The sequence below is a fragment of the Cantharellus anzutake genome, assembly GCF_015039405.1.
Source record: "Cantharellus anzutake strain C23 chromosome Unknown EI90scaffold_1, whole genome shotgun sequence".
NCBI lineage: Eukaryota > Fungi > Basidiomycota > Agaricomycetes > Cantharellales > Hydnaceae > Cantharellus > Cantharellus anzutake.
Window position 1 is genome coordinate 1,955,648 of NW_024066951.1, and position 13,854 is coordinate 1,969,501.

A 13,854-nucleotide genomic window follows, 5' to 3' on the forward strand; every position below is an offset into this window, starting at 1 on the left:
ATTAGTTTTTGTCCCTGTGCTGCAAAAAATGAAGTGAGTGTACTGATCATGGTGGATTTCCCTGATTCATGGTGTTCAATGCATGTGTTGAGATCATCTCAAATGCACGCTTTTGGTCTGTTCGAAGTCCACTGAAGTACATAGTTCATGGAACAGCTCCAGATTGTTTAGTGGAGTGATTCCACCACGCATCTTGATGCCATGCCAAACTTTTTCCGCCTAAATCAGGGAAATTGTGTTGTTAAGGAAACCTGGAATCATCGCAAGTGGGCATGGAGAGAATGGATATCCATTGAAACCTGCATATTCTGGACCATCTTTCTCTGCGACAGCGAAGTGACAAGGGCACAAGTAGAGAACTATTTTGGACTAGACACTTACACGCTGATGAAGCACATACTCAATATTTATCGCTTCATAAGTACAAATTGTTCTCCGACCCCATCCTTATGCTATCCTTTAAACCTCACACTCTTTTGTTTGACATTTGCTTTTTATTTTCCATCCTCTGTCCTTAAACACAACTGCTACCATCACACTCATTTTTTTGACAAACACTCCATCTATATATACCTGCCAACACTCTCATTTTATTCCCATCCATTCCTCCACACCCTTTGTTTAGAACATCAGCAAACCTGGATGCAGAGGTCTGAGAGCTCATAGAGCTCTCAGAGCTCTCAGAGTTTCAGTACTTTGAAATTGCAGGTCCCCTTCTCTCAGAGCTCCCCAAAGTAGTCAAAGCTCCGAAAAGTAGTCAAAGCTCATAGAGCTATATTTGCACACAGGGGACTATTATCTATATGAGCTCCCTGAGTATTTAATTTATCCGATATCAAAAATTAAAATTTAAGAGCATTGACTCTGGCATCATGTGATGAGTCACAGCCAAGTCCCTACCATGCAGGAAACTGAACAAACCAAGCTTAACTTTCAGCCCCCAATGCGGCACTACACACCAAGGGTATATAGCCAAATTAATATATAGACCAAATTTAGGGATATACATATATGGTTAATCTGAAATTACTCAAGGAAAATGCGGGAAAATGAGTGGAGAAATGGGGGGGAAAATGAGGGGAAATTTGAGGGGGGAATGAGGGGGGAATGAGGAGGGGAATGAGGAGGGAATGAGGAGGGAATGAGGAGGGGAATGAGGGGGGAATGAGGGGGGAATGAAGGGGGGAATGAGGGGGGAATGAGGGGGGGAATGAAGGGAAATTTGAAGGGGGGAATGGGGGGAAATTTGGAGGGGGAATGGGGGGGGAATGAAGGGAAATTTGAAGGGGGGAATGGGGGGGAATGAGGGGAAATTTGGAGGGGAGAATGGGGGGAATGGGGGGAAAATGGGGGAAAATTGAGGAGGGAATTGAGGGGAAAATTGAGGGGGGAATGGGGGGAAATGAGGGGGAAATTGGGAAGGAATGGGGGGGGAATGAGGGGAAATTTGGAGGGGGGAATGGGGGAGAAATGGGGGGAAATTGAGGTGGGGAATGAGGGAAAATTTGAGGGGGGAAATGGGGGGGGAATGAGGGGGAATTTGAAGGGGGAAATTGGGAGGGGGGAATGGGGGGGAATGAGGGGAAAATCGAAGGGGGGGATGGGGGGAAATTGAGGGGGGGATGAAGGGGAAAATGGGAGGAAAATGAGGGGGAACTGGGGGGTTTCCAAAAGTCAGGGAAAATTAAGGAAAATTCAGAAAATGGGGGACTTTCTAAAAATGGAGGATGTCCAAAAAATCAGGGGAAATTAGGGGGAAAATCAGAAAATTTGGGATAAGTTAGGGAGAGATATTTCAGGAAATTAGGAATAATTGGAAAAGAAATTAAATCACTTTTTTGATAATTCAATGTGTATTGGAAAGTGCCAAAGTGGGGCAATGTAGCAATGCATGTTTCAGTGTTAGAAAAGTCTCCCACCATGTTTTGGTGAGCCAAATAACCATGGCTTTTTGACCACAGGAAATTTGGTGTCAAAGGCTTGGATGATATCTGAAGAATACATCAGCTTTTTGTTTGCTTTATTGGGTGGTATTTTTAATTTACTTCAGTTGGAACACTTTTTTAAAACTGATTTATACCCTACATAACATGCATGGTTACATTGCCACACTTTGGTGCTTTCCAATTCACATAGAATCATCAAAATTGGTTGAGTTTTGAGCAAGAAATGAGATGAAAGATAAAGTGCAAATTTTTGAATTTCAGAGTTTTCCTCATATTTTGTAAATAGCAATAAACAAATAAGGTGCTGATTTTAGTAAACACAAAAGGTATATGAGCTTTCAGAGCAATGACAATGGCCATTTTACACACACATATATCCATATTATCTTTGCACTACTGGTGTCACGGCCATGCATTCCGGCCTGTTAGCTGCCCATCCCGATGCCGCCCAAGCCCGTTACCACTATGCAAGTGTGAGCGCAAGCCCCAACCTCAGCCCTGTCCTTCATGAGGACTCCCTGCTCACTCCCCCGCTTGCCCCTAGGCTCCCCTGCACCTGGCCAACTCCCCCACAGCCCCACCAACCTTCCTGCCCCGAGTCCGCCTCCAGCACCATGCCCAGCGCAACTTCCCTACCCCGCCCACTTGGCCCCTACAGGGCCGCTATCATCCCCATGCCCAACTCCGGCCCAACTCCGAGTCCAGCGCCACTACAATACCATCGCCGCTATCGCGGCCCTACGCTCTTTCCTTTATTTATCTGTTATTGTTTATTTTGACCCTCGGTCATTGCCAGCTGCTGTGCGGCCAACCCTGCTCCTTATTCTTGTTTGCTTCCGGACCCTTTGGCCTCCGGCCTGGGTCCACTTCCATTCATTTCTTCCTCCTATATATATCCTGTATGTTACTTTATTGTACCTTAGCTCTAATATCGATGTGACCACGACCCCTAAGTCCTGACCCCAACAAGGCAACCCCAGTGAGTCCGAAATGAGGGCCAAGAGACAGCTAGGGGGCACAGCACTCCCTTTAGAGTTGCTGGGGCCAAATGCCCTACCCTCGGGCCTTGTTCACGGCATCATGGCCATCACGGCCTATAGCGGCCCGCAACGGTGACCCTCAGTGCCGACCCCAGACCAGTGTCTAACAACTGGTGCCAAAATAACTAAGCAGATTTCATGGAGATATGAAGACCATCCATTATTTAAAAACAAAAAGCTCTATGAGCTCTATGAGCTCAGTGAGCTCATAGAGCTCATAGAGCTTTTCAAGTAATGATGCTGGCCATTTAATATGCATTTCCAAAAATGTATATACATATTATCTTTGCACTTCTGCATCCTTAGGAGAACAAAATCATTCAAACATTTAATTTTCTCCACCCAATGTGTAGAGGGTGCACAGCAAAAAGACTCAATTTGCTCACAGAGCTCACAGAGCTCCCTACCAAGTTTGCTGATGAAAAATCTAAAAGTATACATTGATACCGCAGTTAATTTATGTTGTGGAGATATTTTGGCCAAGTAGCATCTGAGTCATTCAACCCGAACGAAAAGCTGCAACCGGATTCAAAAAGCCTAGTCACAAGGAAGGCCAAGGCTGTACAGCAGCCATTTCTAGTTCTGCATGGCATCAGAAAGTTCGTCAGTATGGTTGTGTTAGAACGGGGCGGAAACGGACGACTCCGGAGTGGAATCGGAGACTTAGCGTGGAGGGACCTTGGCCTCAGCGACTCAAGTGGAGTGCTGTGCCATTGCTGTTTGTCCATTTGGTCCTTAATTTCACAGTAGGTGAGCAGGAAGTCTCTAGGGGGCATTTCAGGTCGATTTCGGACTGAAACCAGACGAGTATGTACAAGTGCCGATATATATATAAAGAAGGGGCAAAAGCACAAGGAGAACAAAGGGTGACCGAATCGGAACGAAGATGTCCGAACGGGAACAAAGGGTAGAGGGAGCGGAGCGGTACCGAAGGTCATAGGGCAAGACCTGTGATACGTCCGAAAGGAGGTAGAGAGGGCGAGGCCCAGAGGGGCAGGAGGATGAGGGGAAGTGGGGGTGATGACTAACTGGCTAGAATAGAAAGAAGCAGTAGTCCAAATAGGGATGAGGGGAAATTGCGAGAAATACATTACAAATGGCGAGAGTGCCGGAGGCGGTCCACGAAGCTCGGGGGTTGCGGAGCTTACGGAGCTTACGGAGGTGGGGTTGGAAGTCCGAGGAATATTGGCAATGGTGTTTACGTAGTATGAGGTCACCAATGCAATGGACTAAGACCGAGGTGGAGTCAAAGTCCGAGGTAGGGACTATGACGGAGGCTCGGAGTAAGGTACGAACGGTGTCCGAGTACGAAGTACGGAACAGCAGTGGACAGTCGTAACTTGGCGGAAGGGTAACGGAAGGAGGAGAGAGGGGACAGGTAAGGAAGAGGGAGTGGCGGAAAGGAGAGTAGTCAGGTCTGAAGGTGAGTATCGGAACGGACGGGGGAAGCGTAGGGGGATGATGGGAGGGTGGAGGTGTTGTGAGGGGGGAGCGGAGTTGTAGGAAGGGTGGCGAGTGGGGCGATGTTCGGTCCGAGATGAGTATCGGAGCGGACAGAGAAGGGGTCGGAGAGGTAAGAGGAGGGGTGTGTTGCCAAGACCGAAGGTGAGTATCGGAACGGCAGCGGTAGGTTATGACTCCGGAGGTGAAGAGGGTGGAGGTCCGGAAGTCGGGTCGGGGTTGGGTATGCACGGATATGACAGGTTGAGGGAATGTTAAAGAAATGGGTTGAGGGTAACCCACATCTTTCCGTCCTTATAGACGACTTAGAATCGTCCACCTCATGTATGTAGGGCAGTTTAGTCGTGCAATTAGAATTATCTGATGGCCGTGGAGCTTTTGACAGAAAGCTGAGACCTTGCGGTGAATGGGAGCCTGCTACGACGGATACTTGGTGCTCGTTACATGAGCGTACCGTGCGTGGTGTAGGAGAAATAACGGCCACACTATGGAAACCCATTATGGAAATATGCCAGATAAATCACAAAAACCTCATACAACAAGTAGATATGAGAAAATAGAAAGACCTGAATTTTAACGAATTTTAACGAATTATTATGACTATACACGATAAATTGAAAGAAAGAAAAATAGCAAAAATACTTCGAGCTTACTATCAACGAGACGGAATTCTCGGGGGAATTTATAGCAAATATTAAACCAAGAATTAGGACAATCAACCAAGATTTGACTATAAAAATAATCAGAGAACCTCCACGGAAACTACTTTCCCACGTCTGAACACGTAGCCAAGGATGGAAGTACCACGGAACGAAGATTCCTCAGGAACTAATGCAAAAGTCAGAGTCGTGTTTACAATAGGAAATGTAGATGTCCTCCAAACGGAACCAATGAGAGTAATTACAGGGGAAACTACCTATTGTCAGGGCGTGGGAATACGTTATCATGACTCGCCGTTGGCAACCGTTAAGGTCCGCTGCTTCGGCGTAACAGCCCGTCAAGGGCAGGGATGACAATCGCGGCGGAAAAGGGTTTCGGCTTCAACGACTCGTTCATGAGCGTTGCGCCTCGTACTTGACGCAGCCCCGATATTTCAGGAGGCAGGAGGTGCGACTGGGTCAGACAGAGAGTGCGGGGGGGTAACCCTAGTTGATTTTCGAACTGCAGTACTAGGTAGTGTACAACCGGTATTTAAGTATAACGGAATGAATGGAATTAAGTCGCCAGATCTCACGGAGATTGCAGGCGGGGTTAAGAAGAAACGAAAACAAACAAAGAGTGTGGGAGAAGGATGGCCGTGTACGGCCGTCAAGAAAAACAAGCGTGATAAAGAAAGACTCGTAGGCCCGTGACAGGCTGTGGAAACAGGTAGTGGTGACAGGGAAGGGTAACGGGCTTGTTCAGGCGGCGTCGGGCAGGTAGCGGGGTTGACGGGGTCGAAGCGGGGGAGGGAGAAGGTGTGGAGAGTGATCACCTGACCGTGGGAATTGCCGGGTCGTGACACCTATAAACGATGGAGATATGACTAAAACTCCTGCAAAACAAGGACAATGCCTAAAAGGGAAGCATGAAGATTAACCAGTAGCGACCGAGACAAGCTTGATAGCCCATTAGAAAGGAAGGGATCCAATCTTAATCCTCCCAAATTTTCATAATAAAAGGATCATGCGTTAATGAGATATCCAATAACGGGAATAGTGACATCAAAAGTCCGAGCTTAGGGAAAAGACGATGTTTGCGTAGGATCCATAATTAAAACATACAACGGAATTTACACGGAAATTATTAAAAATGGGGAACTATAGTTATGCAAATTTTCAGCCCAAACAGTCCAGCCGTTGTGAAGTTATACCCATGACGGGAATATAGAAATCCGCATCATGTGTAATGACATGTGAGGGTGGCGATGTGCAGGGAACCGGCCGTTGGAACCGAGATCCGCACTTCAGCAGATCGCGAAGACCAATTTCCATCCAAATAAGGAAGAGCCCAGTCAAAACAAAGCACGGAAAGTGCAAAACAACCTTAGATCATGAGGGAAAAATCTGAAATAAATCACAGAAGCCCATATGAAAGAAATAAACACCCACGCATATCATAAATCCCGAACAATTAAATGGAAACGGCGCCCGCATACGAACGACTATGGGAATGATGCACATGATTACCGAATGTGCGTGCGAACTTTTGCTAACTCAACAAATACCAGGAAATAGGACACAACCTTAGTACCATTGGAAAGGTGGGAATAAATGAAAATTTATGATACCAAGAACGTGAGAAAACATCCAGAAATGAATGAGATATAGGGACATGAAGTTAGAAACCTGAAAACGCGCGGGAAAACAGCTTCAAGAGGTCCAGAGTCCTAAATAAAATACATAAAAATATGATATCTTCAAGGACGACCTACTATAACAACCAACAATACATATGGAGGATTAGGATGTGATAATACAAAAGGGAATCAGGGAATATGAACGAAATTCACGAAAACCACTAAACTATGACGGACCATGGCAGGAATTTTAGGGAACGATATTCTAATGAGGTGGAGAGCTATAACACATTCGTTTGAGTAATTCTTTGATTACTAGCAACTTTTTCTTTCAGTTTTAAACCTGAATAATTCACTCATTTACCATTTCAGTCTCATTTTAACTAAATGTCACTAAATAAAAATGGAATAAATCAGCTGAAGGTCTCAGCACAGCCATATGCATAGTAATGCGAAGTTTGAATTCAGAATCATCGAGTCATAGCAAATTTAATGGTATATATAGGGAATTTGAAATAGGTAACTGCGGCAAATGCAGTGCAGCCAAGTTCCAATTAACCATTAAAATAGCTTAGGTGAGGGAGGACAATAAGAATTCTAGGTGCAGTCTGACCGCAGTTCAGCGCAGCAAAAGCGCAGTAGAACTATAGCATGAAAATTTCATTTTTATTCAGTCTGAGAAAAATACACTGTAAATAAATCCTGTAAATAGAAGGTAGAGCGTGAAAAAGGAAGGCGACCCAAGGAGTATAAAAGGGAGACCCTTTCTGCGACTTTTCACCCCCCTTAGAGAAGCAAGAAAATAGAGTATTATTTTTCTCAAGCATTTCTGGTTGTCACTCCAGTGCGAAAAAGTGATATACAGTTAAGATTGCCACTGTAGTAAAAGGCAGCAATAAAGGAGAGAAATATTAAGTAGATATTTCAAGAGGAGAGCTGGTTAACACTCCAGATTTCAAAGTGTAAACACAAAACAGTTATTTTGCTACTGTTAAAACAAGCAATAAAATAAGACAAAAATAAAACAAACTCAAGGGACACTCCAGACACAATCCAAATTCATTAACTGAATAGAATCTTTGAAACTTCACCAAGTAGAAGATTAAATTCAAGTTTAAATCCAAATTAAACAACGCTACACAGAATTACACCTAGACAAATTAATAAATTTCAATAAAGAAACAGCTCTGCAGGGCTCGGTTTATCTGTAAGTCAATTCTCAGGAATTTTAAAACTAACCCATAAAAATAGAATTAGCCAAAACACTCGGATTGGTACTATATTTACAATAAATAACACTAGTACACTTCCCCATCCTAACTAAAGAACCAGGGAACAGCTTGGTGGTGGTCTCGTTTGAACCTCCCAACTGACCTTCCTTCGTTCTCTCCTTCAGCGGGTGTACAGGATCACAGGTTGAGAGAACGTCCTGAACGAGACTAGTCGAGGACATAGGGCTAGCAGGTACTTGGCGCTTGAGGGAGCGTACCGGTAGCGAGTGAGATAACGACTCCTTGAGGGAGCTTCCTGAGAATCGATTGACGGGTACTTGGCACCCAATTGGGTGTACCGGCAACGAGTGATGTTCCAGCTCCTTGAGGGAGCTGCCAGAGGCTGGGTTGACGGATACTTGGCGCCCAGTTGGGCGTACCAGCAATGAGGTATGAGACCATTCATCTGGTGGACAGTCTGTATATGTGTCAACAGATACTTGGCGCTCGTAAGAGCGTACCGGTGACAGAGGAGTTAGTCGTTCGTAGGTCGAACGACACGTGGTGGGTTCGATGGCTACTTGGCGCTCGTGAGAGCGTACCGGCGACGAAGGGAACGGGCTTGTATCGAATACCCATACGTCCGTAGAGTTAACCAGATGCTCACCATAATAAGGTGAGACAGACGCGGGCCCAGTACCTGGGCGAACGACATGAGTCGCAGCAAAAGGTGATCGTGCATACCTGAGTTGAGTCACATGCGAACTCGATGATCCGTGGCTAGAGTCGTCAACCTCGGCAGGGATGACCCATTGTCAGGGTCGCGTCCGGGGTCGAGGCGGTCCGGGCGTAGCGTCTGGTGCTGAGGACCTCACAGGGGGTGGATCGGGCATGCGTACTGGCAGCCCCGATATGGGATGGTGATCCCTGGCCACTTAGACTGAGTGGGAATGTTGAGAAGAAGGTTACTTCTTCGGTTCCCACCCCAGGTGTATTTATATACATGCAGCTTGGGTCACATGAGGTCCGCCACGTCACCCCGCATACAGCCACAGTCACCCGGGTGTCCCCGTGGGGGATCCCGAGGGTGTATGCTGCACGCATGCACACTAGGTTGCGCCCTAGAGCCGTCCAGGGTTGTCTGGGGCCAGGCATGTCATGTGCGCGTCGTGGGCGGGTCAATAATACATGGATATAAGGAAAGGTCGTCCATGTGAAGTAGAAATAGAAATAGAAATAGAAAAAATGGAAATAGGAGAGGGATAGAGGGGAAGGGGTACGAAGGAGGGGTGCGGGGTGGGAGAAGGGGAACCGGGTGAGGTGGGCCCGGGTGGAGGCAGGTCAAGCGGGTGTGCCCTGACACCCATATAGACGACGACCGAGACATACACAATCTTACACAGACGATACAGTGTTGGCACAAGGAGGTTTACAGTTGTTGCACAGCAGAGGGTGGTGTGTTATTCGTTAGGTTCCGTCTTTTCGGCTCTTGCCGTACATAAACGTGACGCTAACTATTGAATAAGAAATGATCGCGAGAAGTCTCGTGAAATAGAATAAATATTCCGGCCAGCACCAAAACCCGATAAGGGAAAGCTTAGCATGGAGTGAACGTGTAGAAAGGGGAGTAGCGGGGAGAAGGTAACAAAGAGAAGGGAAGATATACAGAAGGAGGACCCACCATGGTGGACGTTCAGTCGACACAGTCGCAAGAGACTCCATTCCTGTAACAGGGAAGCTGGAATCGGAGTTGCCCAACTAGTTGAAAGTTGACATCCCTGCGCCCAGAATGGTGGTAGGTTGAATGGAGACGATGCCTGATACAGCGGATTGAACGATGTTGAGGGCAATGTGGGTGCTGTGAGAGGCAAGATAGAAGTCAATGTCGATGATGCTGGATTCCATGTCGCAACAGCTGCCGCATCCCAAGAGTAAGACATGTTATAATTGCAGCATTGCAACCCAACCTGAGTGTGATATCACAATGTCATTAGATACCGCTCTCAGCTCTACACATCGTACTTATATGCATCTCTGTGTGGTACAAATGAACAAAGGTTAAAGCATTAGGACAATGAAACTTCCCATAAAAGGGGACAATAATCATAACAACAAGGGTGTCATATCCATACAATCCCGACCTCCGCTCCGGGCTCCCGGAACTCCGAACCTGACTTCCGGAGTCCTACTTCCCTTCCGTCACCTTCTCCTTGCCGACTCCCAAGAGGTTATCCCACCTCCAGCTCGGACACCACCTTTGGTCCGACTCCAAAACATTCCGGGTCCGACCCCAACCTCGACACCTTCCAGACGAGTATGCAAAACCTAAGCTCCTGACTCCGGACCTCCGCTCCGGAACCTCCGGTCTTAGCTCCGACCTCGGACTTTGACCCCACCTCCGCTTATACCCATTGTATTGGTTAGCTCATTCCATTTAATTACGTTTGCCAATATTCCGGAGTTTAACTTCCGAGTTCGGACTTTCTGGACTTACATTGGACCTTGCAACTATTGCATTGCTCCATTCAGTTCCGCTATTCTCCCTCATTCCTATTTGGGCTGCTGCTTCCTTTCTATTCAGTCAGCTAGCCATTCCCCACTCCCAACCTCCTTCCTTCCTCCTTGGGCCTTGGCCCTTCATTCCTCCTTTGGGAAACACCATTGAGTCAAACCCTTGACCCTCAGTGTTGTTCCTCTTTCCATCTCCCTTTGTCTCCTTTCATCCTACCCTTGTTCCTTTTGATTCCGGACCCCTCCTTATATACAATGTATGTACCTAGTAACTTGTAACCTCAGTCCAAAATCGACATGAATTCCCCCCAAGAGACTTTCCCTCTGCTAGATCCGAAATTAGGACAACCAGCAATGGCACAGCACTCCGCCTGAGTCGCTGAGGCCAAGGTCCTTCCATGCTAAGTCTCCGATTCCATTCTGGAGTCGTCCAAATCCACCCATTCTAACAGTTCGGACGCCTTCGTTCCAATTCGGACCCCCTTTGTTTCCTTGTGCTTTCACCCTCTCCATTATATATATTGGCACTTGTACATACTCGTTTTAGGCCTTTAGTCTAAAATCGACCTGAAATGCCCCCTAGAGACTTCCTGCTCACTGCCTATGAAATTAAGGACCAAATGGACAAACAGCAATGGCACAGCACTCTGCTTGAGTTGCTGAGGCCAAGGTCCCTCCTTGCTAAGTCTCCGGTTCTCCTCCGGAATCGTCCACCCTCACCCAGTTCTAACAGAAGACCCCGGTCAAAACAAAGCACAGAAAGTACAAAACAACCTTAGATCATGAGGGAAAAATCTGAAATAAATCATGGAAGCCCATATTGAGGATACAAACACCTGCGCATACAATAAATTTCGAAAAATTAAACAGAAACAGCACCTGCATACAAACGAGTATGGGAACAACACATGTGATTACCAAATGTGTGTGCAAACTTTTGCTAACTCGACGAATACCAAGAAATAGAATACAACTTTAGTACCATTGGAAAGGTGGGAATAAATGAAAATTTATGATGCCAAGAACGTGAAAAACCATTCAGAAATAAATGAGATACAAGGACATGAAGTTAGAAACCTGAAAATGTATGGGCAGACAGCTTCTAGAGGTCCAGAGCCCCAAATAAAATACATAAAAATATGATATCCTCGAGGACAACCTACTATAACAATGAACAATACATATGAAGAACTAGGATGCAATAATACAAAGGGGAATCAGGGGAGAGGGACAAAAACCACAAAAATCACTAAATTACAATGGACCATGGCGGGAATTTTAGGGAACGATATACTAATGAAGCAGAGAGCTATAACACATTCGTTTGAACAATTCTTGACCACTAGCAACTTTTTCTTTCAGTTCTAAACCTGAATAATTCACTCATTTATCATTTCAAGTCTCATTTCAACTAAATGTTACTGGATAAAAATAGAATAAATCAGCTGAAGGTCTCAGCACAGCCATACACATAAGTAAAGCGAAGTTTGAATTCAGAATGACCGAGTCATAGAAAACTTAATGGTAAATATGAGGAATTTGAAATAGAAAACTGTGACAAATGCAGTGCAGTCAAGTTCTAATTGAACCATTAAAATAGCTTAGGCAAGGAAGGACAATAAGGATTCTAGGCGCAGTCTGACCACAGTAGAGATGCAGTTCAGCGCAGCTGAGCGCAGTAGAACTATATCGTGAAAGATTCATTTTTATTCGGTTTGAGGAAAATACACTGTAAATAAATCCTGTAAATACGAGGTAGAGCATGAAAAAGGAAGGCAACCCAAGGAGTATATAAGGGAGACCCTTTCTGCAACTTTTCACCCCCCCCCCCCGAGAGAAGTAAGAAAATAGAGTATTATTTTTCTCAAGCATTTCTGGTTGTCACTCCAGCGAAAAAAGTGATATACAGTTAAGATTGCCACTGTAGTAAAAGGCAGCGATTAGGGAGAGGAATATTAAGTAAATATTTCAACAGGAGAGCTGGTTAACACTTCAGATTTCAAAGTGTAAACACAAAACAGTTATTTTGCTACTGTTAAAACAAGCAATAAGAATGGGACAAAAATAAGACAAGGTCAAGGGACACTTCAGACACGATATAAACCCATTAACTGAGTAGAATCTTTGAAACTTCACCAAGTAGAAGATTTAATTCAAATGAAAATCCAAATCAAACAATCCTACACAGAATTACACCCAGACAAATTGAGAAATCACAATAGAGGAACAGCTCCACAGGGCTTGGTTTATCTGTAAGTCAATTCTCAGAAACTTTTAGACTAACCCATAAAATAGAATTAGCCAAAACACTCGGATTGGTACTATAATTACAACAAATATTACTAGTACACTTCCCCATCCTAACTAAAGAACCAGGGAACAGCTTGGTGGCGGTCTCGTTTGAACCTCCCAACTGACCTTCCTTCATTCTCTCCTTCACTGCTGAAGAGGGTTGCCATATATGGAACGCTGCATTTACAACAAAGCATCACACTCTACTGCCAGCTAGTTGCTGTTAACCCAGGATCATACACCCTGGATTTGGCGATGTCACTCAACAATCTACATAATGCTCTTTCAGATCTCAGACAACCCTCAGAGGCACTCCCATTCATTGGAGAAAGCATCAATACAGTTGCCCAGCAGGGCCAGGTAGAACTTTCACATTGTGGCCACAGGCCACATGACCCAGGACTTTTTGAGCTCACTGCTACACATGTTTACATACATTCAGTACTGCCAAAAACACACTAAGCACCACATCAAACTTGTACCCAGTCATCTTCACTCCATGGATGCAAGCACCTCCAAGTGTCATCCAAGATCCGAAAGAGCAGGATATAGATTGTTGAGTGACCTGGCAAAATCTGGGGTATATGATCCTGGGTTAATGGCAACTAACTGGTGGTAGAGTTTGATGTACAGTTGCCCAGCAGGGCCAGGTTGAACTTTTGCATTGTGGCCACAGGTCACGTGACTCAGGACTTTTGAGCTCGCTGCTACGTGTGTTTACATACATTTTAACGGCTTTGGTACTGCCAAAAACACACTAGGCGCCACATCAGACTTGTACCCAGTGTCAGGGGACGACTCCTGGGTCCCCATGACCCTCCCCTATGGTCCACAGCCTACTGGTGTAACCAGCCCTATCCAGGGTATTGAAATTATGAACTAGTCACATATAAGTGCTCAGTTCCAAGTACATGAACTGATAAGATTGATAATCACCTAGTCGCGTATAAGCGCTAGGGTAGTATGTACAATCATCAGAAAGACATACAGGACAAAAAGAGATAGATATCTCACCTCAGTTCCAAGTACATGAACTGAGGAGAGAAGAGGGAAAAATTGCGTGAGGCGGCTTTTAAGCCATCCTCGACTGTGTCCATCAACATGGTCGCCATAAA

The 13,854-nt window shown here is 45.5% G+C and overlaps 1 protein-coding gene across 1 annotated transcript; it reads right to left on the bottom strand.

Moving 5' to 3' along the window:
* Positions 1–13,261: 13,261 nt before the first annotated feature.
* Positions 13,262–13,552, bottom strand: EI90DRAFT_3114800 (uncharacterized protein; the record flags this gene model as incomplete). The annotated part of the gene is made up of 2 exons (XM_039062712.1): positions 13,262–13,395; positions 13,465–13,552. 2 exons carry the CDS (start codon positions 13,550–13,552, stop codon positions 13,262–13,264), a joined length of 222 nt encoding a protein of 73 aa, XP_038923990.1.
* Positions 13,553–13,854: the final 302 nt, after the last annotated feature.